At 42.8% G+C, this 24,843-nt stretch overlaps 2 protein-coding genes across 2 annotated transcripts; one reads left to right on the top strand and one right to left on the bottom strand.

The window, feature by feature from the left end:
- Nucleotides 1-543: 543 nt before the first annotated feature.
- On the bottom strand, nt 544-13,281 carry cramp1 (cramped chromatin regulator 1). Its single transcript, XM_085352286.1, has 20 exons — nt 13,148-13,281; nt 12,388-12,764; nt 10,389-10,591; nt 10,141-10,294; nt 9,605-9,688; nt 9,379-9,427; nt 9,062-9,147; nt 8,499-8,622; nt 7,534-7,615; nt 6,422-7,363; nt 5,951-6,122; nt 5,603-5,775; nt 5,421-5,495; nt 5,235-5,316; nt 4,949-5,059; nt 4,149-4,306; nt 3,324-3,510; nt 2,889-3,056; nt 2,507-2,652; nt 544-1,587 (listed from the first exon to the last, which is right to left on the bottom strand). Exons 1-20 carry the CDS (start codon nt 13,195-13,197, stop codon nt 1,474-1,476), a joined length of 3,537 nt encoding a protein of 1,178 aa, XP_085208412.1. The 5' UTR covers nt 13,198-13,281; the 3' UTR covers nt 544-1,473.
- A 2,209-nt stretch (nt 13,282-15,490) lies between these two features.
- jpt2 (Jupiter microtubule associated homolog 2) lies at nt 15,491-19,787 on the top strand. The gene is made up of 5 exons (XM_085352285.1): nt 15,491-15,620; nt 16,362-16,513; nt 16,920-17,071; nt 17,724-17,760; nt 18,389-19,787. Exons 1-5 carry the CDS (start codon nt 15,565-15,567, stop codon nt 18,649-18,651), a joined length of 660 nt encoding a protein of 219 aa, XP_085208411.1. The 5' UTR covers nt 15,491-15,564; the 3' UTR covers nt 18,652-19,787.
- The last annotated feature ends 5,056 nt before the right edge of the window (nt 19,788-24,843 follow it).

Raw genomic sequence — 24,843 nt, 5'->3', positions numbered from 1 at the left:
AATGTATGTTAACAGACAGGCACGCATCAGAGTGCTGCCGCTCACGCGCATCTTTTTGAGTTGTTCATCTCCCTTCATTAAAACCTTCCTGTGCAATTCACGCTCACATCTACAATACAGGAGGGAAATTCTCCCTATTGCAGCTTGCGAATGAGGAGCTGGGAAAGCGCCGAGTCAAAGGAAACGTTTTAATGTGAACGTTCCTCAAGGCTTTCATTCAGACGCAACAACCATGAAGAACAGTACATTACGCACATTATGCTGTTTGTGGCTATAAGCACTGTCAGCACAGACTCTTTAAAACATTCTGATTCAGTCTCCAAATACCACACGTGTGAAGAGGGCTTAAATATCTAAAAAGGTATTCTTGTTTATGCAACAAAATCCAATATTTGAACTTGCATCTCTGCACACAAAACTAATGAGAAATGAATGCAACAATAAAATAATTCCAATAACATTTTCAGCATCTGTGGAGCTACCCAAGTGGAGTCAACCAACAAGCTGCCATTTTTTATTTGTTTGTTTTTTTTGTTTGTTTTTTTTTAAATGTGGGTTTGAGAAATGAAGAACCCGATTCCAAACACGTGTGACTACGACACAATCTGTAACACCTGAACTCATAAGAGATGAGGAACAAAAAGAAAAGAAAAAAGGAGGCCAACAGGAAAAATGAACTTCTACACATCACTTTGTTTTGTTCCACTTTTGCTACTGAACTATGCCAAGTATCTCTTTCTCACCGACATTACTTTTAATAAAAATCACAGTCCAGTGGCTGTTTGCCACCAGCTGATGATCTGAACTGCACATTTTGAGCGGTCAGCCTTACAGCCTTTAATACACACGCACACACAGATACATTCATGCACTCACACACCGAGAGCAGGAAGAGACATGAAAGATCAGATATTTTGTTCGGATATGGCATAGTATTTTCCTGTACATGAGGTTGTATCTTTGTAAACTCATTTGTTTTATCTAAAGTGTTTGTATTTAAAGGGAATTGTTCCTTAGAGAACAGTTCAGTGAAACCAACGCAACTCGCTTTTGAACAATGGTCACGGTTGACCACCTATTATTGCACTTTTACAAACAGGCCATGGATGGCTTTGAGGGGGGATGGGGTTGGCCTTTCTCCCCAGTCTTCTTTCTCCAAACAGGGAGAAGACAGAGAGGAAACCTCTCCTCTCCTCACTTACAGTACCTCTTGTCACCAACAACATGAGCAAAGTTCTGCCTTGGTCTCTTTTTAGGACCGGCCTGCTTATCGACAGGTGTGAGAACCAGACGTGGTAAAAGTTGGGGTAATTTGCAGCTGCTGGCTGCAAATCGGTTTTGAATTTCTAGCAGTAGTCACTGCTTCCAAGTGTGGGCCCAGAAGTTTGTGTCTCTCTCTCCTGGAACTGTGGAAATGCCTGGAACTGGCTGTAGATTAGAGGTACAGATGACCATGGCTTGGTGGAGTCTTCCTCAGGGAGGTGGAATGGAGGGCTCAGTTACGGCGAGCTCCTGAGCCAGATCATTGAAGCGAGCGATGTAGTCTATGCTGCTCTCACTCATCATACAAGCAAGCTGAGAATCCATCTGCAAGCAACACCAAAGAGCTTTCAGACTGACAACAAGGGCAAATCCAAGAAGGAGAAAAAAACCCAAAAAACAAGATTTTTCCAGACATCCCTCGAACAGTTTCATGCTTTAGGTCAAGAGTGCAGGGGGGGAAAGTTCATCACATCAATATCTGTCAATGAAATTAAATTATTTACTGAAAAAGCAGATGTGTTAGTCCAAACACAGGAGGCAACAGTCACCGGGCTCTATTCACCTCCCAGGCAGGTTTGGGCCCCATCCCAGGAAACAGGTTTAAGCTAACAAGTCTGCGTTTGTTAACCCTGAGATGAATCACTTAACACAATCTGAACTAAACCTGCTCACTGGCAGGTTTTCTTTAACAAACTTAGAGCTTCTCTCTGCCTCATCCCCTCCTGCCACACCTGAACCAGCTAACTGACACTCCCGATTCATTTCTTCATAAAGTCGCTATCAAAGCACGCAAGAGAGCGAGAGAGAGCACTAAAAATGGAAACGTGTTCACAGACTGAGATTCAGATATTAAATGCTGTCAGCATTTCAAAAGGTATGGTGTCTGAATCTCAGGGTGTGACTCAACAAGTTTTTCATTAAAAATCACCTAAAATTTGGTGGATCAGCCCAGAAGCTGATCTATCCAAAAGGTACCATGTGGTCCCTAACACAACCGGCTCTGGGTCAGAGTCCACTTGCACAGCAGGACAGATCCAAAAGGGGATAAGAACCACATTTTCAGAGTGGATATAAATGCAGGTTATTTTTAAAATGGGAAGTGATGTTTTTACATTTACATTTTAGAGACTAATTAATAACATATAACATGTTGGTTGCTGAGATTCAGACTGTGTTGTGTTTGTGGCAAGTGTTGCTTCTCAGTCACAACTTTCTTTCATTTAATCAACAAGCATTTACTTACCTCTGCCACATCAGGAAGGCCACGGGATTGAAAGGAATCATGAGAATTGCAGTCCAGGAGGCTAGGACCGAGTAGAGCTGTGCCACTGGAGGGGCCAGTGGGGGTTAGGGTGGTCCGTCTGCCCTTATCAGGAGAGACCATGCTGGCTGCAAGGAAAATAAGAGCAAAAGACTGAGTAAATGGCCTTTCATCATACAGCTGTGTTAGTAATATTGGGGATTTTACAAACAAATCTTTGTAAATGTTGACTGCACGTGCTGCTGTATGCAGCATTTTTAGTGGGAAGTAATGATAAAAATACATCCACTTAATATTCTGTTCTTCTTGGCCTAAAATGTAACTTCTGACACACTCTTGAGAAAGGAAGCAAAAAAACTCTTACAAAGGAGGCATCCCAGTGTGGAGTCAGACGAGTCGCTGGGGTACCACTGAGGGTCGTGGCTGGGTGAAGGGATCCAGCCTCTGGATGGGCTGAGCGAGGGAGACGAGGCCAGCAGTTTGGAGCCGTCGCTGTTGCCCAGCTTGGCTGGAGAGAGAGCAGCCTCCTCACCTGCAGTGCAGCAGGCAAACAGAAATGAGACATCAGCGATTAAACTCAGCAGGCTCAGATGTTTAGCTGCTTGGATGTCAACGTGCACTCTTTTCCACAACCTGCAGAGGAATTAATGCTGTGGAGCCACAAAGCTGACCTCAGTGGTAATTACAAAACCTTTCTAACCTACTCTCACTTTCCATTTCACTAAACAAACATCATCAAGCTTTATTTAGCAGTTTCTTGTCAATATGGCTCGGGTAAGACGTCTGCACGTGCACGCACCGTAATGTGTGGAGTTGATGGCAAGCTCGATGATGGAGTCGCTGATCTGCGTTTGAGGTTCTCCGGGGGTTAGAGCCTCTTCAGGAGGGCCTGGGAGTGAGATATCAAGGAGCGAGGCAACGCTTGGGGGAGAGAGGAGTGAGTCTCCCCCGCCGGTGACTCCAGGAGACGGAGGTGGTACGCCATTCTATGGAAAGAGCGATTTAACTTAGCACATCACATTTTTTTAAACCATTTATTCAAGCATAGCTGACAATTTTCTTTACCAAATGGTGATCAGCTACGATTGGAAAACAAATGAGGTTACGCAGACTCACTGCCTTTAACTAAGCCAAGTGTTCCCTCACAAAGGTCCACTGTGAGCAAGGAAACGCCCTGATGGCGATACAAATAGCTTTATTAATCCCATCAGGGCAAACTGTTTGGAGCAGCTTGTTTTTAAACCGTAACAGACAAATAAACAGGTGATCATGAATATGACAACTGTATGCAAGAATAATGTCTACAAAGAAAATCTATAAAAATTACTAAATCATTTGTGAAGTCTTGTACGACAGATGCACAGTAAAAAGAAAAACATTATGCAAAACCTGGCCTACACCGCACAGATAAACAGAAAATCATTAGAGTGAGCAATAACTTTCATTAAAGTAAGATAAATCAAAAACTGACAGTTTTAAATGTAACACCAAGATGGTAATGGGCAATAGCATTTATTCTAATGCCACAGGCAAGGAGGAGACATCAAATGAAGGAGGGTTCTAGTCCGTGTGTGTGTGTGTGTGTGTGTGTGTGTGTGTGTGTGTGTGTGTGTCTGTCTCTGACCTCTGGAACATTTTGCTGGTGGAGTTGAGAGTCTGGCTCAGCATCAGCAATGGGAGTGGTGGCGAGAAGAGCGCTGTTATCCACAGTGGAAGAATCCACCTCCCGACAGGGACTGCCTGGGATGATGCCTGCAGACTTAGCTGCCAGGTCAATGGCACCTGAAAGTATTAACAGTTCAGGCAAACGAGAGATTTGTCATATCGCTCCTGATAAGCATCAACAGCAACAGCATGTGAAGAGCAGAGCAGGAAGAAAAAAAAAAAAAAAAAAGGATGGTCCAAGGTCTTCTGGAAAAATGTTTTTGCTTCTGTCGTCTGCACAGAAATACTGTCTGTCACTGACCTTCTCAGAGTTCTAGATTTTGACACAGGAATCTTACACAAATACAACTTGGACCTTAAATATGTTTTTAAGCAATTTTATAAAATATGTCTGTGAAGGTTCTCAGTCATCCAGGTCATCGTAGTCAAAGGAGCTTACAAAGAAAAGCATCTGGACTTCTTTAAGTTACTTGAAGACGTTTCACCTCTCATCCGAGAAGCTTCTTCAGTTCTAAGGTCAAATGGTGGGGAGTCCCAGATTTAAACCTAGTGGGAGTATCCCCCCACAGAGGGACAAAAGGACCCCTGATGATCCTCTAATCGCCTGAGCCAAGGTGTGAAACTGGGTGCTTATAAAAGCAAAGTTGTTGACCCCATAAAAACAACAATATGTAATTTTTTTGCAGTATATTTGGTGTAGAGTTTATCAATATTTCAATAAAACAGAAAAATGTAGTAGATAACAGAAGAAGTCCATACTAGAGAGCTGGCTGGCCCCCGCAGAGCTGGATGTTGCTGGGGTTGTTTTAGTTTGGACAGAGCGAGAGGAAGGAGCTAGTCGGGGATGGATCGGCCGGAAAGATCCAGTTCCTGAAGGAAGAAACAGGAAGTGAGAGAGCAGACAATTACCAGAGGGTCTTGCTGAGAAAGAGAAATCGTTTTTAGCTGTGATTTCATTAATGCATACTGTAAAACTACGCCCTAAACATTTCCAGCCTCAGCTGACGACATATTCTATCGTTCTGTCCTGCCATCTGAGGAGTACCTGTGGCAGAGGAGTTGGAGAGGATGGAGAAGGAGCAGACGTGTTGAGGAGTGTCTCCTGTAGTTCTGGGCAGCAGTGTTCGCTGTGAACGAGAAAGAAGTGGCCAAACAAAAACACACTTAGGAAAACCCGCCTTCCACCCAACCAAGCCCAGAACTGATGAATGGATAATGATCTTGCTCTCACCTGAACTACAAGTGGTTTGCGAAGTTGTCTGTTCCGAGGTTTTCGCTGTCTAGAAAGGAAAAGATCTGACTGCATCTGTGAGAAAAAGAAAAGAAAAAAGCACATATTAATGCTCGTTAATACATGAATTATGTCTTTGTACAGTTGGCATAAACAAAAAATGATGCATTATTCTGGCTTACACTGATCGAGTCGAGCTGCTGTCTGAAGGCTAGCTCTGCCTCTTTGTTAGGGGAGAACATTCGGTTGTGCCGTGAGCTGTTGGGTGGCAGCGTGGTGGGTACTGCGAACACGCTGCTTTCTGATTCGCCAACTGCAGTAGAACCCAGCAGAGAGCGGGGAAGGTTGCGCCCACCTGAACAGGATTGAAACAGATGTGGTGCCACATCAGGAAAGGCAGCTATTTGAAGACAACTTCTAAAGAGGAAGCATCGGTGCTGCATAATTACTTCTCGCTGTTTAATAACTACAGCACTGTAAGTACAGAAAAGACTTTATCACAAAAGCCAGCAGGAGAGAGACATAAATACCTCCAGCACTTGGCAGCTGTAACTTGGGCATGCGCAAAGACGCCTGCGGCCGCCCACAGCTAGGGCTACGGGCGCCTGCAACAGGACCCTTCGCCGGAGGTGTGAGGACCTGGTTTTGCTCCTCCTGATAGGTCTTGAGGGGTGATGTGGCTGTGGAGCACAGCTCTGGAGCCTGAAGGAAAAGGCACATGATATGCTCCTATCTCGAAATAGCACTTTCATTGAAAAAGACAAAAAAAAAAAAAAAAAAAAAAAAAAAAAAACCTGTGGTGTTCATAGTACATAACTAGTAACATGTTTTTCATCAGCTGGCTTTGTACGGAATATAAACTCTTCACACTGCTGCATCTTAAAAATGTTTAATTTTAAGCCTTAATGCCACTGATAATTACACATTTTTCATCTTTTCAACTTGTAATTTAAACAACACACCAGGCCACAATCTTGGAAGACAGAAAAGGGAAAACTTACCAGAGGTTTGGGGTTGACTTCAGTGGAAACCAGCTTGAGTAAGCAGCGCAAAACTCGATTTGTCCTGTCGGGCTTTGGCTGCACTGAGGCTTGTCCCTCTTCTGAGTTGCTGGGTGGAGCTGTGACCGGCTGCCACTCGTACTCCAGCTGCAGCTTGCCTGGCTTCCCAAACATCAGGTACAGCTCGGCCAGGGTGACGTTCTCTGCGTCACGGGCGCTCCAGCCTTCCTCTCTGATTTGCTCAACGACCCGTTCTTTGGTCGCTGGTGGGGAAGCTTGCGACACGGCTTCGTCTGAGCCAGTCACTGAAGGTTTGACTGAAGGAGGCTGATTTGCCTCCGAGGAAGACGCGCTGGTGCTCTGCTCCTCTTTGTACTGCTCAGCGGAGCCATCGGCACCACTACATGACCTGTCCGTGCTTCTGGTCATGGCTAAACCACCACTGACCTCAACGCCAGTGCAGGCCTTTCCTGGATCAGAAGATCCCATCCCATCTCCCTCTTCTCTGACAGTCTGCTGAGAGGAAACTGGGACACAAGGGGACTGAAGTCTCTTCTCCTCTACCTTTGCAGAACTGTCTGCTGATGGATCAGGGTTGGGGGTTTCAGTTCGACGAGCATCACCCGTTATAGTCAGTGAAGCACCAGCAACAGCAGCGCTTCCCCGCCCAGATTTGCTGCCAGTTCGAGGTTGTGGAGCTGCATGGATGCCCAGGATCTGGGCAGCTGGCAACTCCTTGGCATTAGGCCGGCTCTTGCCACTCTCGATCCAATGGACAGTGCAGGAGGCTTTGGAGTGAACCACACGTGCCACCCCAGGCAGTGTAGTCAATGTGCAGCTCTCAGCTGGAAAAAGAAAAAGTTCTTCCTTCTGAGTTATGCTGGGAGAGGCTGTGCTGGTCTGGTTGCCTTCTAGAGCCTCTCTCTCCATGAGACTCTTAAGCTGAGTTTTCAACGTTAAGGACCAGTTTATATTCGACACAAGCTGGTATATGCCCCAGAAAGCAGCATGTTAGAGCAGTACATTTCTAATATGTACACTAGGAATGAAAAACACTCTGAAGAGTTTTGCATACATATTGCACTGTAATGTTTTTTTTAAAAAAAGGATACAATCCGCTGGTCATGATAAGCCCACTTCTGTTTCAGATACTCTATGAGGCTGGAAACTTTCCTGTGGAGCTCCACCACCATCCTGAGAAAACAGAAAAAACATTTGATGTCAACTTTGCAAAATACAACATTACCAGGTCGAATACGTCTGACATAAACTACTTCTACATTTTACACTTAGACTACTGTGGATCAAATTTAATAGAGTTTTCTAAAACCGAAATAATCCTGTGTGGGAAAAATCAAAACGCCAACTACGTGCTCCAAAAATAACTAAAATGAAACAGAAATGTTCATTAATGTATAGTTTTACTATATTTGTTTTGTCACGTTTGCAAACAAATGCATACTGACATTGCTGTAATTCAGCCATTTTCACAAAGTCTTTACCCTTCTTCAACCTACCCATGATAAATAACCCTTATTATCATAATAATTTAAAAAAAAAAAAAAAAAAAAAAAAAAAACCCTAACACTGAAACCAGTAAAAACGAAACTGAACCTCAAAAGAAGCAAACCCAGTCTGAACACTAACTGAAAACTGAACTGAGAACAAAAATTAAAAATGAAAGAAATAGAGTTTAAACTTTGAACAGCATCATGTCTGAGGGTGTTTACACTTTTCAAATTTCACGAGTTAGCTTAAAAAAAAAAACCATATACACACATATTTAATTTGCACAAAAAAAACAAAAACAAAAAACAGAAATTTTATTACTTTCATTTCTCAAGAGCTGACCCAGAAAACGGTGGAAAACATGCAAACCATCAAACTGAAATAAGCAGTCTGAAGCCAAGAAGAGGTTCTTAAATTAGCTCAGGCTTTGTTGCATCACCATGGCTTGAACTAATAAAATAAATAAATAAAATAATAATAGAAAATGAATTAATGAAGGTATGACATCTCTCCGACTCTTGGATGTTATGCTTTTGAAAATATATTGTGGTTCTTATCCATGTCAGACCTGAGGCGAGGGTTGTGGGCAAGACTCTGAACTCGGGCCCAGGAATGGTTACTGCGTGGCTGGAGCTCCACTGCCACCTTCAAGGGCAGACGCACCGGCTTCTGGTCCTCTTCATCACTCACTCCTGCAGGACACAAAATTACAGATTCAGCCACTATAAGAAAAGCCCAAAACCTATAAACTCAACTATGCTCTCTCACTTAATCAACCACGACAAAATGAAAAGGCAGCCATCAATCTCAGTGGGATCCATTCACAGATTTACATACAACAATGACAAGAGACAGTCTTTTTCTACCCTTGATGAAAGCAAATATTTTCAGTAAGTGTGATGAGTGGGTGTTATTGAGCAGAGGGGTTGATGACAGCTGGTCAGAACAGTCATCTCCTTCATCCTCCTCACTTTGCACCCAAAGTTACCATGGAAACACCACCAGCCCACTTGATGCCATGGTTTTTGTAAAAAAGCCCCGCCCCCGTGAACCCCCCAGTCTCACCATCAGTGAGGTTTTCAGTGCTTGTTCTGTAACGCGTGTGCTGGGTTTCTGCAGGCTCATACTCACCATCTGGATCACAAAGTTTCTTCAACGCTCGGCACATTGGAGCTTTGATCCGCAGGTTCCTCCCCTTAGAGCGCACGGTGGTGGCCCTGGTGGAACAGAAGAATCTTTATTCATATATGTTGTAAGCTCTAAACCTTGCCGTGCCACAGAGAAAGCATCTGACTACATACTGTCAACTCAGCCCTCAGATTTGTTTTTCATACTAGCAAAGTGCTAATCTGTATCTTTCCAAATGTGATCTAGTGCATCAGTTTAAAGTATCACAATCCCAGATGTGTACGTAAACCCACTAGCCAAAGCTTCTGCCACAGACTTACCCTTGCTGGATGAGTTCGTTCAGCTTTGCCACATTCTTATCATCCATCACTGTCAAAGACAAAACACAAGACAGCTAGTTAAGACATGCTCCTCAGGGGCAACTGCCCCGAGCCACAGGGATCATCTGGAGTTTAATCACATCCCCTGTGTCCACAACCAGCAGAACAAACAGCAAAACACACGCAGTCTACATTGCATCCAAGCACTTTCACAGCCCTCACTTACATCCTCCAACTTTTTTGCGAAGCTCGGCGTAGCAGATGAGGCCGTACAGTTCTTGGGAAGATTTCTTTAACACCCTGGAGTACACTGAGAAGGAAAGGAAGCACAAGTCACAACACTGGTGGAGGCCTGTGCGTGCTACATAAAGATAACATGAGAGTAACACTGGGTGCTTTTTGTAGGGGAAAAGAGCTCCAGCTTATCTGGTGAACTTCTTTAACATATGTTTTGCTTGCTAAAAAACAAAAATGTCAGTGTGAGTTCTGTTGTAGGAAAAAATAATAATATATGTGGCTGTTTAACAGCATCTCTTCTTTACTTCTCATTCACAGTGTCTGCAGTAAGTAGCATAACTGAAACAACTAAACACAAACCTAAAATAAACCAATTAAGATCAGCCTAAGACATCACCTTGTTGTATGAGTTGTACACATTTTTATGAGGCGTCATTCGATAAAGTCATTACAGTGTACAAACTTCATATTTGGGGATCAAAAATTCCAAGGTGAATTAAGAGAGAGAGAAAAAAAGCAACTCACCGTTAGCGAAGTCGATGTGTTTGGAGATCTTGTGCCAAGTTCGGTAGTAAAAGTGGCGGACCTGTTCCTTGTTCTTCACCATATTTGCTGGCTTGCCTCTCTTCTTGTACTTCATTGCAATGTTGTTCTGGATGGCCTCAAAATCCTTCCCGTGCTGGGAACAAAGGAGGGCAGCCGTGAATCTACGACGTCAAAAGATCTACACATGGTAAACTTTTAACTTGGTAAAAGGTTGTTGCAAGCTTTACCTCATAAAGACCCTCAAAAAAGCTGTTTTTGTCCTCGGCGCTCCAGGATTCCCACTGCCGACGGGCTCTTTTCTGGTTACCAGCTTGTTCTTCCTTCTCTGTAGACCCTTGGCCCTTGGAGGTCTTGGATACTCCCCCCGTGGAGCTGACCACAGGCCCGGTCTGTCCCACCACACCCTGGGAAGAGGAGCCATTCTCTGCCCCTGTTTTAACACAGAAACATTCAGAGGAAAGGCACAACTTAAATATCAGCTCACCACCCTGGCTGTTTTGTATGTCATAACGAAAAAAGGTTGATCTGAGGTGTGTGATTTGCGAGATGTTAAAATACATGCACACAAAGCCACCCACTGCCATTACAGCGCACAGAACCTGCAGAGCTTCCCTCTCTGTGGTTAAGCTCTGGCAAGGAGACAGGAAAAGCAATCAGTCCCTATGGTCAGGTCTACATTACACAGTTCCAAAACCAACTCATGGTGGGCTCCACTGGCCAAGTTTTCTGGCCCAGCATTGTGCACAACACCAGGAGACATTAGCAGGAGCACCCAGAGAGTTGCTGTTGCAGTACTGTGCTACATTATAAAAAAAAAATAAAGAAAAAAAAGTGTTGTTTTTTTTTTGTTTTGTTTTTTAGCCCAAATGGGTGTTAATTTGCAAACACAAGCATGTGACTGGCTCACAGACAATAACCTAGATGTGTCGCCTTCAAAATAGAAGTGCACCGATATAGCATCACATAAAAATAAGTGAGGCTTTCTTAGTCAGACAGTCAAACGTTTGTGCTCAATCTAAATATAGTTTCTGAGACAATCAGAGCTTTTCTGTTTCAAACAACAAAAATCCACCAGTCATACCTGTCAAAGGATACACAAGTAAATAATATTGTTTCTGATCTGATCAATGGCTGCTGTTTTGTGGACAAAGCAAGTTTAAAAGGAAAAATGTACAAATTAAAATCACAGATGTATAATGTACTGAAATATTTTTCCAAATAAATTCCACTTTTCAATGAGGAACACACAGATTACTGGGTGGCATAGCCTCATTAACAAACTCAAAAACCACCACCACCTTACTAAGTCTCAGCCCCACCCAAAGCTGTCTGTGCCTCCAGAGGGACAGGTAGTGTGGAAACCCAGGAGGTAATGCCTCGTCTGCATAGATAAACTGACACCAACCAGCTCACACTTAGCAAATACAATACTATTAGTGATTGGTAGCCTACAGGGGAATCCTTCATTGTGTTTAAAAGTCATCCTGAAAGCCTTAAGTCATCTCTAGCTTTGATTCATTGTTTAGAAAGTTCCTGATATCAGTCACCCTCTGAGTTACTACAGAGGCTCATTCAGATTATTTGCAAAACCAAAACTGAATAATGGCAAATAAATTACAATCTCTGCTTTACTGGTATTTGTTGTAAAAGGGGGGTGATAAAAAAAACAAAACAAAGGTAGCCTAGGCTAAATCTGTGGGTCAATGAAATGATTGGCTGAAAACTGCAACACCATTCTAGTCCAATTTCCTATATAGTCCCAAAAGAAAATAATAAGAAAAAAGACAAAAGAACTGTAAGCAACCCTGTTCAGTAATGTCCCTTTCCTGTCCTGATATCAGGTCCATTTTAAGCCTGTGATTTATTCCTCCTGCTGATAACAACACCGTGCCTTTATTGTTATTGCTGCCAGTTTCCAAGAAACTGCAAAAACAATCAAGTGACATCTTAATTAAAATCTAACTTCTGGCCTCTCCTGATTTTTGCTTCTTTTTTCCCCGCATAAGTGGTGTACAGGATGGTGTTGCAACATGGGCTGGAGCAGCCAAAAAATGTACCCAGAGTACAACCCAGCAAGTGGCCCACAGGGGATACACGGCAACACAACGGCATCACAGACAAGCACACTGCAAGCACCGACAGAGAAAACTAAAACTGACAGCGCAGCCCCCAATCTCTCCTGATCCCACCTGTACACACTCTTTCCCGAGCTGGTCACTCACTTACCTTTCGATTTTGCCCCGCCATGTCCATTGATGGAGGAGCCGATTGAATCCTTCCGTATCCGTTTGCTCGGAGGTCGAACGCTTGATCGGAGAAAATGATGCTGGTCGGGGCCCGGAGGGCCGGGCTCAGCTGATATTTGGGGAAGCTGGGTCGAGCCTGGTCCGGTTCGGTTCGGAGCAGAAGCAGGAAGGACCGGGGCTGAACCGGAGCCGAGACCCGTGGTTGATGGATTAAGAATTTCCACTCCGTCCTCTCCCTTTGTACTGCGCTCCTCGCTCGCCTGCTCTCCGTTCTCTTCTTCGTCGCAACCGTCGGGCTTTCTGGACGGATTCCTCCTCCCATCGACACCGATCCCCTCCCTGGAGCCCGGTGTCATGCTGCCACAACACAATTACACAAAATTCGTCACATTAGGAGCAAAGCGATGTGCAAAATTAACTTCTAAAGACGACGTTCACTGTCTCTCAACATGGCCGCCGCTGTTTGTTTCAAATCCCCTCTTCAGTCCCGTCAAAACAACACCAAATATATGCATTTCATGCCTTGAGATAAATTAGATTTAACAACTGAAGCAGTTAGAAGACTGGCAGCGATGCTTTTCCGAGTAGCTTTCCGCTCTAATGGCCAATAATGACGATTTAATTTAAACTGAATTCAAAAGCGACCGCTTTTCAGTTTAGCGCCCTGCAGAAACGACAACGAAAACCCCCTCGGTGCCTTCGACCTCTAAATAAAGTGTTTATTTCAAACCTAATTTTACCCATTTTGGTGCTCCTCTGTAGTAGACGATGTCTTCTTTCTCTTCACCATGGGTCCGAGCGGTTAGACTGGCAATTAGTGGTCAAATTGAGCATAATAAAGCCGAGAGCGATCGCTCCGCTTTTATGCCCTCTCCTTGCTCCTGATTCGACTGAGCTGAACTCTCTGCGCAGTTCAACTGTCTCTTCTATCAGCAACAACATTACTCAATGCTTTCCATGCAACGAGACATAAATGACACAAAACCAGCCGCAAATACGAGATATTTAACTGCATTTTGATGGATAATAATTTACAAAAAGCCCGTGTCGGTTGAGCTCATTTGAATTGATATAAGCAGGTATAGTTTTATTAGGCTGTGAGTGGACTTCGCTTCACACTACGTCATCATAAGCAGAAATTGTGCCTGCAAAAGAAATCATTTTATGCTCAAACCTTTGCCATGATAATGTTATTAATTGCCAGCAATACTACAGCCCCTCATAAATACACACGATGGCACGTGAGGAAAATCAGGACGTGGCTTTAAGTACACGTTGAGTAGAAGGAGCTGAAGGAGTAGAAGGGGTGCTGCACTTGTGTTAAAATGTGTAAACACTGCAGAGTTTCTTATCCTATGTGCTCTACTGTTTTCCCACAACTTAATTTTATGCTTGCTGAATAATCAGGAGAGGGGATGTCCAGTGCTTAAGGACGACAAAAAAAAAAAAAATCAGACCTGGGCAGCTTTAGTATGGGGAAACATCACGAATGTCTTCTTTTGCCACACAGCATTTAAATCTCTCAGTTCGTGTCAGCATACAGCTGATTATCAGGCAATTCTGGCACAAATTGAGACGAATTAATAATTTATGAAAGCCTTAGATAATTGATTCAGCTATTTAATGTTTCAATTGAGCTTAATAAGATCTTTAAACTTCAAGTGATGGACAGCTATAGCTGTACTTATTCTGTTTTATCATTTTCTTTCAGTGCAATCTGAGTTGACACCGCGGTTCTCTTTTTACTTCACTAAATGACATTACTCGCGTCCCACAGCAGTGTTACATTAAAAACTACTTAGCAGCTGTAATAGTCTCATCACGAGTATAATATTATATCGGAAGCTTCACGTGTATTTGGAAGTGCGGTGGTGTAATAATTTGAGGTGTTTACAAGCAGTTGCTAGTAAGTAGATGTAGCAAAATATATTAAATGTAGTCAAATATTTCTTCCGTGGATAGCCCGCTACTATGTCCAGCATGGCTGCTGTTGTTGGCTAGCTAACATTAACAGTATAACAAGTCAAACAAGATTTTACGTTATAAAACTGCTCCTAGCATAACGGCTATTTTGTACAGAGTCCAAAACAGGTTGTTGAATTGGTAAATATTACTGAGCTTACCTAAAGCAGAAGATTGCTGGTAGTATTCCCAAACGAGACACAATTTAGCATTGCTAGCTGACTGTAGACCTCCAGCTTGCTACCGATGACAGCTCCAGCTGCCCCGTTGTCAGCGCGCGCAGACACGCCCATTACTATACAAAAACAAAGACTGTGATTGGCTAAAAAAACACGAGGTCGGCGGTTAAAGTTTGATTGACAGAAACCTCCGCCAACTGTTAGTGGAAGAGTTAACAACGAAAGACCAATTGTCATTCTCTTCCTGTCACGCCTCGCCAAGTTTACCGACTAGTACACTAAACATTTTAAGCGACTCTGGGTGATATATAATCTAACCTTTTTTTTAGCTATTAATTTTTTTTGTTTGTTTTAACAATAGTTTATCACTGCAATTAACATTTCTGGTCCTGTAAGACAAGTTCCGCCCAAAAAATGATTGACATTTTGACGAACAATTCAGTAGGCGGAACTCAGAGGATGCGCTTGAATTTGTATTGGAGTATAAAAAAACCCCACATGTCTAAGAAGAACTGAAACAAAACACTAACTGTGTTGAGCACTACGTTTTGAGTTGATATCATCATCTCAGACTTATCTGTTTAAGAATAAAACAAGCGCACACGTGGAAATTAGTCCATGTCTACTACTGTTTAAAGCGTTTTTGAGACTCACAAGGCGAAACTTTCCTGCTTTTGTAGAAGATGTGTATAACCTATTGCCATAATTAAACAGCCGTGTAAATCATATTTAAATAAGAAAACTATAGCCTCAGTGCTGTTCCGGGAACAATGCACAGTTGCTTCTCCAAAGTCTTTCACTCGTAATGGGAGTCTGGGTGCAGTGAAACGAGCGCACCTCAGCTTGGCAGAGGACCAGTTATAATCCTCTGTGTCATAGTTGGGTGGGCTCGAAATTCTTCACTACGGAGTTGAGCCGGGCACGCGCAGGCAGAGGGGGGAACTCGCTCGTCGTCCAGTTGGCAAACTGACGAAGAAGTTGTCTTCGGAAACTTGAAGGGTCAAAACAGAGCCACCATGACTTCGACTAACATGTTTCAAGGGTTGGATAGTGGTTCGAAACCGAGTTCAAGGTAAAGACAACAGCTGCGCGGCTTGGTTATGTGCGAATAAGAGCCGCCAGTAACGTTTTATTCCGACTGCAGCCAGGAGCTCGGACAGTTAGCAGCCCAGAATTTAGTATAACGTTGCCTGTCAGAACTTCGTAGGTTTTTTTTTTTCCTTCCACTAATTTCTTTAAGCATATCTCGAACACGCAGTGCTCCCAGAAAGCTTAAATGTCTGGGTGGACGCTTAAGTGGAGCTGCAGTGGTTTGAGTTAGCAAACTTGTTAGTCATGATAGCTTTCGAGCTAGCCATTCAGGCGTTGTCTACTGCGCCTGCGGAAGTGTGAAATGCTCCTCGGAAGGCTCTTCTTTGTATCCGCCAACAGAGGCGTTATGGTCACACTTTCCTTATAGCAAGAGGTTCGGGTGCTTTTTTTTTTTTTTTTTTTTTTAAATCTCGAAAGCACCAGTTTCCGGATCAGCTCCCCCAAGTAGAATGATCAAACTTTCAATAACGAAAGAAAGTAAAGCGTCTGTCTGATATAATCTATAGCAGACAATGGTTTCCATGCGTATATGGCGCCATTCCCGAGTCTATAATCAAGTAACCTGTTATTTAGCTCAGTTGGCCCAGCTAACATATTTATAGCCCGGTCACTTAACGTTTCCTACAAGTCTTTGAATGTAAGACATGACAGTAACAGTAGACTGTAAACATGAATCCGCATTCTGTTTATTTAAAGATTTAACTTGTATGTTAATCTGTAGGGTGTTGCAGCCTCCTGGAGGTGGCTCCAGCAATCTGTTTGGTGGCTATGAAGAGGACTCTGCAGCATCAAAAAGACCCAATAAGATGGCCTCCAAAGTTTTTGCTCCACCAGAGGAAGCCCAGAGTGCACCGAAACGCTCCAATCCTCCAGGTGAGATTAACCTGCTGGTGGCTGATGCTTTGGCTTTTCTGTCTCTGCAAATCCATGTTCAGAGTGTGAAAACTATTACTACAATGTTAAATTTCCACTGTAAACATGTTGGCTGTTCTCTGTGCCTGCACATAATACACCTGCTCATATTACTCTGGTATAGCTGGGTTTATTTACAGTTCAGGGTACTTGATTGCCCTGATGGTCATAAATATTTTTCTCTGAAATGGTCAGAACATTCTTGCCATTTAGCAAGTGCACACAGTATGCAAAACTAAACTGGGTATGTGCTACATCTGGTACAGAAGAGTGACTCTTTATGAAATGGACACAGAAATTGCATTTTATTTTTTTACCATTGCTGAAGATCGTGTCACTATATGGTATGTTGGTTAATCTTTTATAGGTGGAAAGAGTAGTGGAATATTTGGTGAATCTGAGCCTGCTGCTCAACCACAGAGACCCATGCCACCAGGTGGACCAACCAGCAACATATTTGGGCCTGCAGGCACGGGACCTGCCCAAAGTCCAAGCCGAAGCCACCCAAATAAGCCAAAGGTACTTTTTGACTTGTATTTTATGAGTTGCAGAACATTTTTATTCCAAGCCTGTGCAAAAAAAAAAGTCTCTTTAGTGAGGAATACATAGGTTTGCGACAGGCAGCACTTCAATAATAATCTCTAATAAATACACACTAACTGAGCCCCACCCTAACACCTACCTGTCTGTGCCTCCAGTGAGACCGGTGGTACGGTAACCTCAGAGATGATCTCTAATTTGCATAGATAGTGACTGCAAACCTGGCTGATGTCAGCCTGTTATTGTAGATGTCTGTGATTACTAATCAGCAAAGGTGTGTTTAAGTCAGCACGAAAGCCTGAAGCCACCTCTAGCTTTAGCACATTGTTTAATGACTCAACAAAGGTCCTGATATTGGTAACCTTTGAGTTGTAGGTACTGAGGGTCATTCAGATTATTTGCAAAAGTAAAAAAAAAATGTGGCAAACATAACCATTATGACCTTTAAAACTAAAGAAATGTATGCAGTCATGTATAATAATTGCACTTTCTTGTCCTGTTCTCATGTCCATTTGACATTAACCCATTAACATTATTAATTTCAATTTTAACTGTGTGCAGTGAAACAAGAACACCTGTGGGTTTTTTTTCTTTCTTCCTTATCTTTACTGTTTTGTTTTTTTTAATACAGGACAACCTAAGTGTGGGACCTGAACCTGAATCACCAGGTGAGTACTGTACATGTTCTTTGTGTATAATTTCTTTGCATTATACTATTAAACTACCTCTGCTAAGCCTTGCTGTTCAGACAGATCAGATTTAATCATATTGTACCGTTTTCTAAGTTTTACACCCTAAACTTTTAATCAGTCTTCAGTTAATGAGAGAGAAAAATAAATTGAGTCTATTTATGCTCTCATCTGTGCATTTCCACTGCTTAACTGCATATAGCTTCATGCAAACAATAAAAATATGTGATAGTCTCAATAAACTATCCTCAATCTCTGCAATTCTTTTTTTTTTTTTTTTTTTTTTTTTTTTTTTTTTTTAAAAGCTTACTAGTTTCACTTAGATCTCAAATGTAACAAATATGTGATTTCCCCCTCCTCTGTTAGTTAGTGAACTACACTTGAAAACGGCAGGGCTTGTGGTGTCTTACATGAACTCAAGCTTTCTGGCTTTAGATTATAATTTGGTACTCCATGCTCTCGTCTAATGATCATCACTTCTGAATCCAAAAAATCAACATGGTGGTGTCCATCACACTACACACAACACATACAGTGCAAAAACCAGGGGGTCGGGTCACGGTGGCTGTGTCCAATTTGATATCACATGTCAGTGTGTTTGTTTCAGTTCCTCAAGCTCCTGAAGCCAAAGCCAGCCAGCCTGAGGCGAAAGAAGAAATTGCACCCCCAGCCGATGCACCAGCTAAGGAAGAGCCACCCGCTGCCATTGCCGCTGCTGTCTCGGCACCCTCGGAGCCTGAACCCACACCTTCCTCATTTCCTGATGACACTTCACCGAAGAACCACGAGCCTCACCTGGGACCCAAGCCTCGCTCCCACAACAGGGTCCTCAACCCTCCTGGAGGAAAATCTAGTGTGGTGTTCTACTGATCAGCTGAGCGTGCCACCTCTCCGAATTTGTGTCCATAAACCTCTTTGTGTGCTCCCCTGTTAATCTTCTCTCATTCCTACACTGCTCTTTTGATGGAATGTGATCTGTACACCTAAATACAGCCCAGTTATTGTTGTTGTTCACACCTGACGCCTGGGCTCCTAAGTTGTCCTCAACATCTTGCACTTTCATCCCTCGTTTTTGACTTCCTGCCATCTGTCTTCTCCTTGATATTCTTCTATAATGAAACCTGCAATCATTACAATCACCAATGAGTCAGCTGAATGGTTAGCTGTCACCTTATCACTTTAACTGTAACACAGTTTGGTTTCAACTTTGCAGTTACTGTTTTCATCGTTTGTGTTACAAGCATTTGTAAGAGTAATTTGTCTGGAGGCACAATCATCTAATTTTTGTGTGTAATTTTTCTGCATCTCAAGAACGGTTTAGAGTTTGGCATACTTGCACAATTTTCAGATTTAAAACTGACCTGCAATTTGGTTTGGCTAAAAACTTCACAGCAGACATTTGCCCAAATTTTTGGGAGCTTTCTGGGGTGAACACAGCCTCTCATCAGTTTAATTTATGAAGTGCCAGATCTTTATTGGATGACCACTTAATTTCAGAATTTAAGAAACAATCCATGTGACTGAGGCCTGATATAAGCTTGGCATCCTTTCATCTCTCTAGCCTTTTTGTTAATTATGCCTTACTAAAAACGTGTACAACAGAGCACAATCTGTGATTAGGAATTGAAACAGCTGTTTACTCCCCAGATGTTTCTGTGTCCTCAAAGAAATTCCATTTTGATTTATGTGAATGTATTGTGCAGGTACTTTCTCTGCTTCGCCCTCATTGCTTGCTTTATCTGAGAACATAATCTGCCTTCTTTTAGCTTGGGGTAGGCCTCAGTTTATGTTTTAAATTAAAACGGCTTGAAGACAAAGTGAACTCTGGACAAGCGTGCGGCCTACCTGAAGTCCAGGTGGGCTCGATGATAATCACATTTTCACACTCATCTCGGGGCAGACCTGTGGTGTTCTGGTGCCAGCCTGTCTCCTCCGTGTCGATGTGCCTGGTAGGCAGCGAGCGCAGCAGAAGAAAGAAATCCTGTGTATTGCAATAAAATGGTTGTTTTGCAGTAAGAGTTTGTTTACTGTGTCTGCATTCATCATCTACTAAAAACTGAGAAACACTCAGGGGTGATTAATTTAAACATGTACATTTTGTTAAACTGGAATTCGTCTCTCCCGTTGATGCTTATGAGGATTTGTGTAAATCTGACATACAATCCAGTGTTGTCTGTCCCATTTTGAATCACTGACAGTGGTGCTTTTGTCTGAATTTGTCCTCGGGCAGCACTCTCTGGAAGCCGCTTCTTTTTTTCTCCCCACATACAAAAATGGCCACTTCTGCCCGGAGGGAGTTTATTTTTGCTTCGCAGCCACAGAATCTGTATAGAATTTTTAAACATTTCTATTTGAAGCAACGGTACAGATGACAGCACATAAAACACTGTTTGCTTGTGTGTTTGTGTATAAAAACTGTCCAAAAGTTGATTCTGTTCATCTGGACGTATCATTTTCAGTGGGAGAAACGTTTCGTCACTCATACAAGTGACTTCTTCAGTCTCAGCTGACTGCAGGTTTCCTCAATCTTATAAATAGAAGAGTTACCTCATCAGGCCAGGACTCTGCAGTCTATTTACACCTACAGGGCAGTGGACACTGTTTCAATGATGAGGATGTAACATCCTGGATAGGGAGGAACGCTGGTTTAAGCGGAGTCAAGGAGGTCATCTCTGAATCGAGGAGGGGGCCTAAGGGTACATCTTTCGCCATCTTACAAAGCTGTGATTGCAGCCATTCCCCAACTCTCTGAGAATGGTACTCATGGCCATTGATCAGTGGTCTTTGATCAGTGGTCATGAGAATTTGCATAATTAAGATTAAGGAACTGACCTCCCAGCCCATTATTCCTTCAGTGAGCTGGTTTCAGTCATTTTGCAAATGTACTGTATAAGACTGGGGAAAGCTGCAGTCAGCTGAGACCGAAGCAGTCACTTGTTTAAGTGACGAAAACTTTCTCCCACTGAAAACGCTACGTCCAGATGAACAGAATCAACTTTTGGAGATTTACTTACCTGGATGATTGAGAATGTATTAAGATGTATAAAAACTGAGATGTTCAGAGGTCTTCCTTCATGGTATCGAGCAGCCCACACAAAACAGGGTCTTTGTGTTGGTTTTAATGTAGGTGCTGATGTTAACCACCATGTTCAGCAAACATCTATCAGGTCATTCGACTTGTTAGCGTCCTCCTGAGCTGAAGGTGGTGGCTATAAGTGACTCAAACATGACAAAAATGGGTTCTGAGTGACTGGCTGGACAAAAATATTAAATAGCTTGACTAGTTAGAAATCATGAGGAGCAACAACTCCATGACTGCTCTTCTCTTATGTGGGATATATTAACAATGGACAAGCCGTTTGAAAATATGATGTGAAATCACTTAAATAACCTGCTGGGTTTGCTAAAAGTTAAAATATTTATACTACTTTGGCTGATGGGTTTTGCACATCACTTTTAACTTATTAAGTGGATATTAGTGAGGGTCATGATAATCAATTCAATTGAGTAATGGGTTGATTAAGTCCATTTCCAGACTAAGAGAAAAAGTCAGTGAACATATCAGTAGGTTTAGATGTAGGCTAATCCATGTCTGGTTATGGATGTTCACTGACATGGTTTCTTCTTACTTGGATTTATCCAAATGTATGTAAGTTTTGGTCTGTTGAGCCTTCGTGTAGCACCAAGCAGTAGACCTAAACCTGGATGTGCTTCTGGGTTCTGCCTCTAATGAAAACGGATGAGTGTAAAATGCAACCATTGTTTGTAGTTTGCTGCCACCTACTGAGTGAAACTGTTAGTTACCCGTTCAGTTTAGTAAGAAGCATTAGTGTTTCACAGCCAAACACAATAGTTTGCAGAAAACGCCTGAAAATATAAACATGAATTCTTCCAGGGATAATATAAAAGACAAAATTAGGGACTTCTTTATTACTATGACAGACGAACAGTAGGGTGCACTGAAAACAGGGTGCCCACATGAAAACACCATGCGTTCACTTGGCAGCATTACATCATCGGTGATTCACATCTGCTTAACGGAACTCATGGCAATGATCAAGGACTGTGAGGGTGGTTTCGGCCAAGGGCCGGGTGTCAACTTGGGGGAGAAATCAGAGCACTGTGCATGTTGCCACAATTCATGCACCCAGCAACTGAATCATGAGGGGCCAAAAGATGCACCAGTGCCTGAGCCCACCAAGGACTCCACAAAGGAGTGTGACGTGTGCGAGGCTGAGCCCTCTGCACCTTGTAATGATGTGACAGTGGAAGCTCCACTGTCAGGGGAACAGTTGCTTGTTAAAGAGCTCATAAAGGCAGTAATCACACATGCCTCAAGAGAGGCCAATGTGTCGCCATCCGATGAGATTCAGCAGGGTCTCTTCATAGCTCTGTGGGCGCAACTTAAAGAAGAAACTCTAAATATAAAAAAAGAGGATCAAAAGTCTTGCAAAGGCAATTTTCAAAGACATTACAAAGGTACTGGGTATTACACCTAACCTTGTTATCATTGCGTTGGCTGTACCTTCGCCGTACCAACAAGTGGTGATTTCGATATTCAAAGACCACCTGTTTCGAAAGAAGCGAAACCTACTTACAAGGTTTTTCGCATGGTGTGGAAAAACAGAGGATGATGAAGACCAGCTACCAGAAACTGACAATATCTCCCAGACACTTTTGAACGAATTTAAAGATATTATATTTCCAATACCGGGAGAAAAATCATCATCTGGAGTTACTTATGATGCTGGCAAAAATGAGCACGTGAGCGCACTTATTCATGGTGTACTCTCACATGCTGAAAAAACGTCCCGCTACAAACCTTCAGCTAAACTACACAAGCTGCTCTTTGACAATGTGGTGTCTGATGTCAACATCAAAGACCTGTATGTAGATGAAAAAAAATTAAAAGGTCTCGATAAGGCCATTTACCAAGAGCTCCAAACACTTTGCAAAGAAAAACCTTTGTTAAAGTTACTGAATGACAGGAACCCCTTAATGCGCAGGGTGACGGTTCATACAATTAAAAATCACTTGATCAAATCGTTGCAGAATCCTGCCCTTAGGGCAGCTGGAGAGGTTCAAAAATACAAGTCTTCTGTGGAAATGTGTATTGAGGACTTGGTGAAGCAGATTGTCGAAAATGCAGACTCACCCTGCTCTTCTGAAAAAGCTGATACTATCGCCAAACAGTTGTTCAGTAAAGTCTGGCCTCGAATCAAAAGGATTCCAATCCCCGCTGTACATGTGATATTCCTCAGTAATATGATGTACAATTCTCTCATAGAGAAGTGGAAAGACCCAGATGTAATACTGACATTCATGGCATTAGACCACAGATATGTTTACGAGCTCATTATTAGGGTCTACAAAGAGCATGCTGTAACCATATTAGAAAGTGAACCTTTCATCAGAAGCTTCTTTTCCTCTGTGGGTCGAGCTGTAGGGTTCGCACACGCACACGCACAAAAAATTTTGGGGACATTACATTAACTTACATTAATTTCCTGGAGACTTATCCTGACTCTACCCATCACAAGTCCCTGCCTGAACCTTACCCTAACCCTGACTCAAGCCTTCACCCTAAAATTGAATGATTTACCTTGCAATTTGTCCCCATAAAGTAGGCGAGACCTCATAATATGAGTGTGTAAACAAATTTGTGTCCCCACAACAATAAGTAATACATGACCACACACACTGACACCCACACAGCAATATTGGTATGGCAGGGATCAGGCCCACACAATGTGCTTACACATGGCCCACATACCGCAAAGAATGACGGCCCTTTGGTGGCCCAGACCTGGTTTGCCAGAGGTGGCCCACACATGGGCCAGCACAAGGCCAGTTTCAGACACCCTGGTCGTCCTGTGCTGGCCCATGTGTAGATTACCTCTGGCAAACATGATCTGGGCCACCAAAGGGCCGTTATTCATTGCGGTATGTGGGCCATCTGTAGGTGGTGTGCAGCCACGGGCCAGTTGTAGACACACTTCTGGCCCTGTGCTGGCCCAGAACGGTTTCAGCTCTGGCCCCAGATGTCAGCATAATGTGTACCTTAATCAAGCCATGCAATAACAACATGTGCCAGAACATGCAAAACAGTGCAAAAGTAACATGCTGAAACTCTGTTCAGACAGTGAATGGACTGATTTTTATGTAGCGCTTTTCTACTCTCCCAGATTACTCAAAGTCCCGGCTTGATACCAGATCCTGGCCAGACCTGCTTGGTATGTGGGCACTAACACACACACAGACACAGTTACTTTACCAACTGACCCCTGACCCCTGAGCTCCTAAGTGTCCCTCAAACCTCATTCAGGGATCCACTCCTCTACTTCACTGTCACTCCCTGAAAACTCACTGTCCTCACTTTCTGAGGACAGAAAGTGCACATTCCTTTGGTTTCCTTGCATAAAAAGTTTTTACATCCATGTCCTGTAATTATGAGTAGATTCTAAAGTAAAAAACATTGACTATGATCATATAAATGCACACAAACACATCTCTACACACATATCCAAATGCATTATATTGCCTGAAAAAAATTGGGCTAACTGCGCAGTGTTGCCTTGAGGCAACAAATGAAAATGAACAGTTTTACAGTATAAATAAATTTTAAAAAGTAGAACAAACAATCAAATATGCTTCTTAACATATTCATGCACATACAAGTATTTTTTAATATAAATTTATTTCACTATAAACATGTAAAATAGTGATCTTTATCTTGCCTCCTAATGAAGATGTCTCTCATGTAGTGCAGCTTGCAGAAAGTTTTTCCTCCCCACTGTCGCCGAGTGCTTGCTCAGAGGGAATTGTCAGATTATTGGGGTTTTATTTTTGTCAACTAATACACAACTCAGGGCTCGCAAAATCGCTAGCCCGACGTCCCGGAGCTAGCGATATCTTCGGTCGGGCGACCAAAATCGAGCTCGCAAAATCGCCCGTCGGGCTTTATGATAACCCGACGGGCGATTTTGCGAGCCCTGCAATCTTATTGGGCATTCCAAATTGATTTTTTTAATTCATTAATAAAGTCCTAAAAAAAATTATATT

The sequence above is a fragment of the Diplotaxodon limnothrissa genome, linkage group LG4 (genome assembly GCF_057381915.1).
Source record: "Diplotaxodon limnothrissa isolate DT_005_m linkage group LG4, D_limnothrissa_male_GT1.1, whole genome shotgun sequence".
NCBI lineage: Eukaryota > Metazoa > Chordata > Actinopteri > Cichliformes > Cichlidae > Diplotaxodon > Diplotaxodon limnothrissa.
This window is presented reverse-complemented; position numbering and strand designations above follow the sequence as displayed.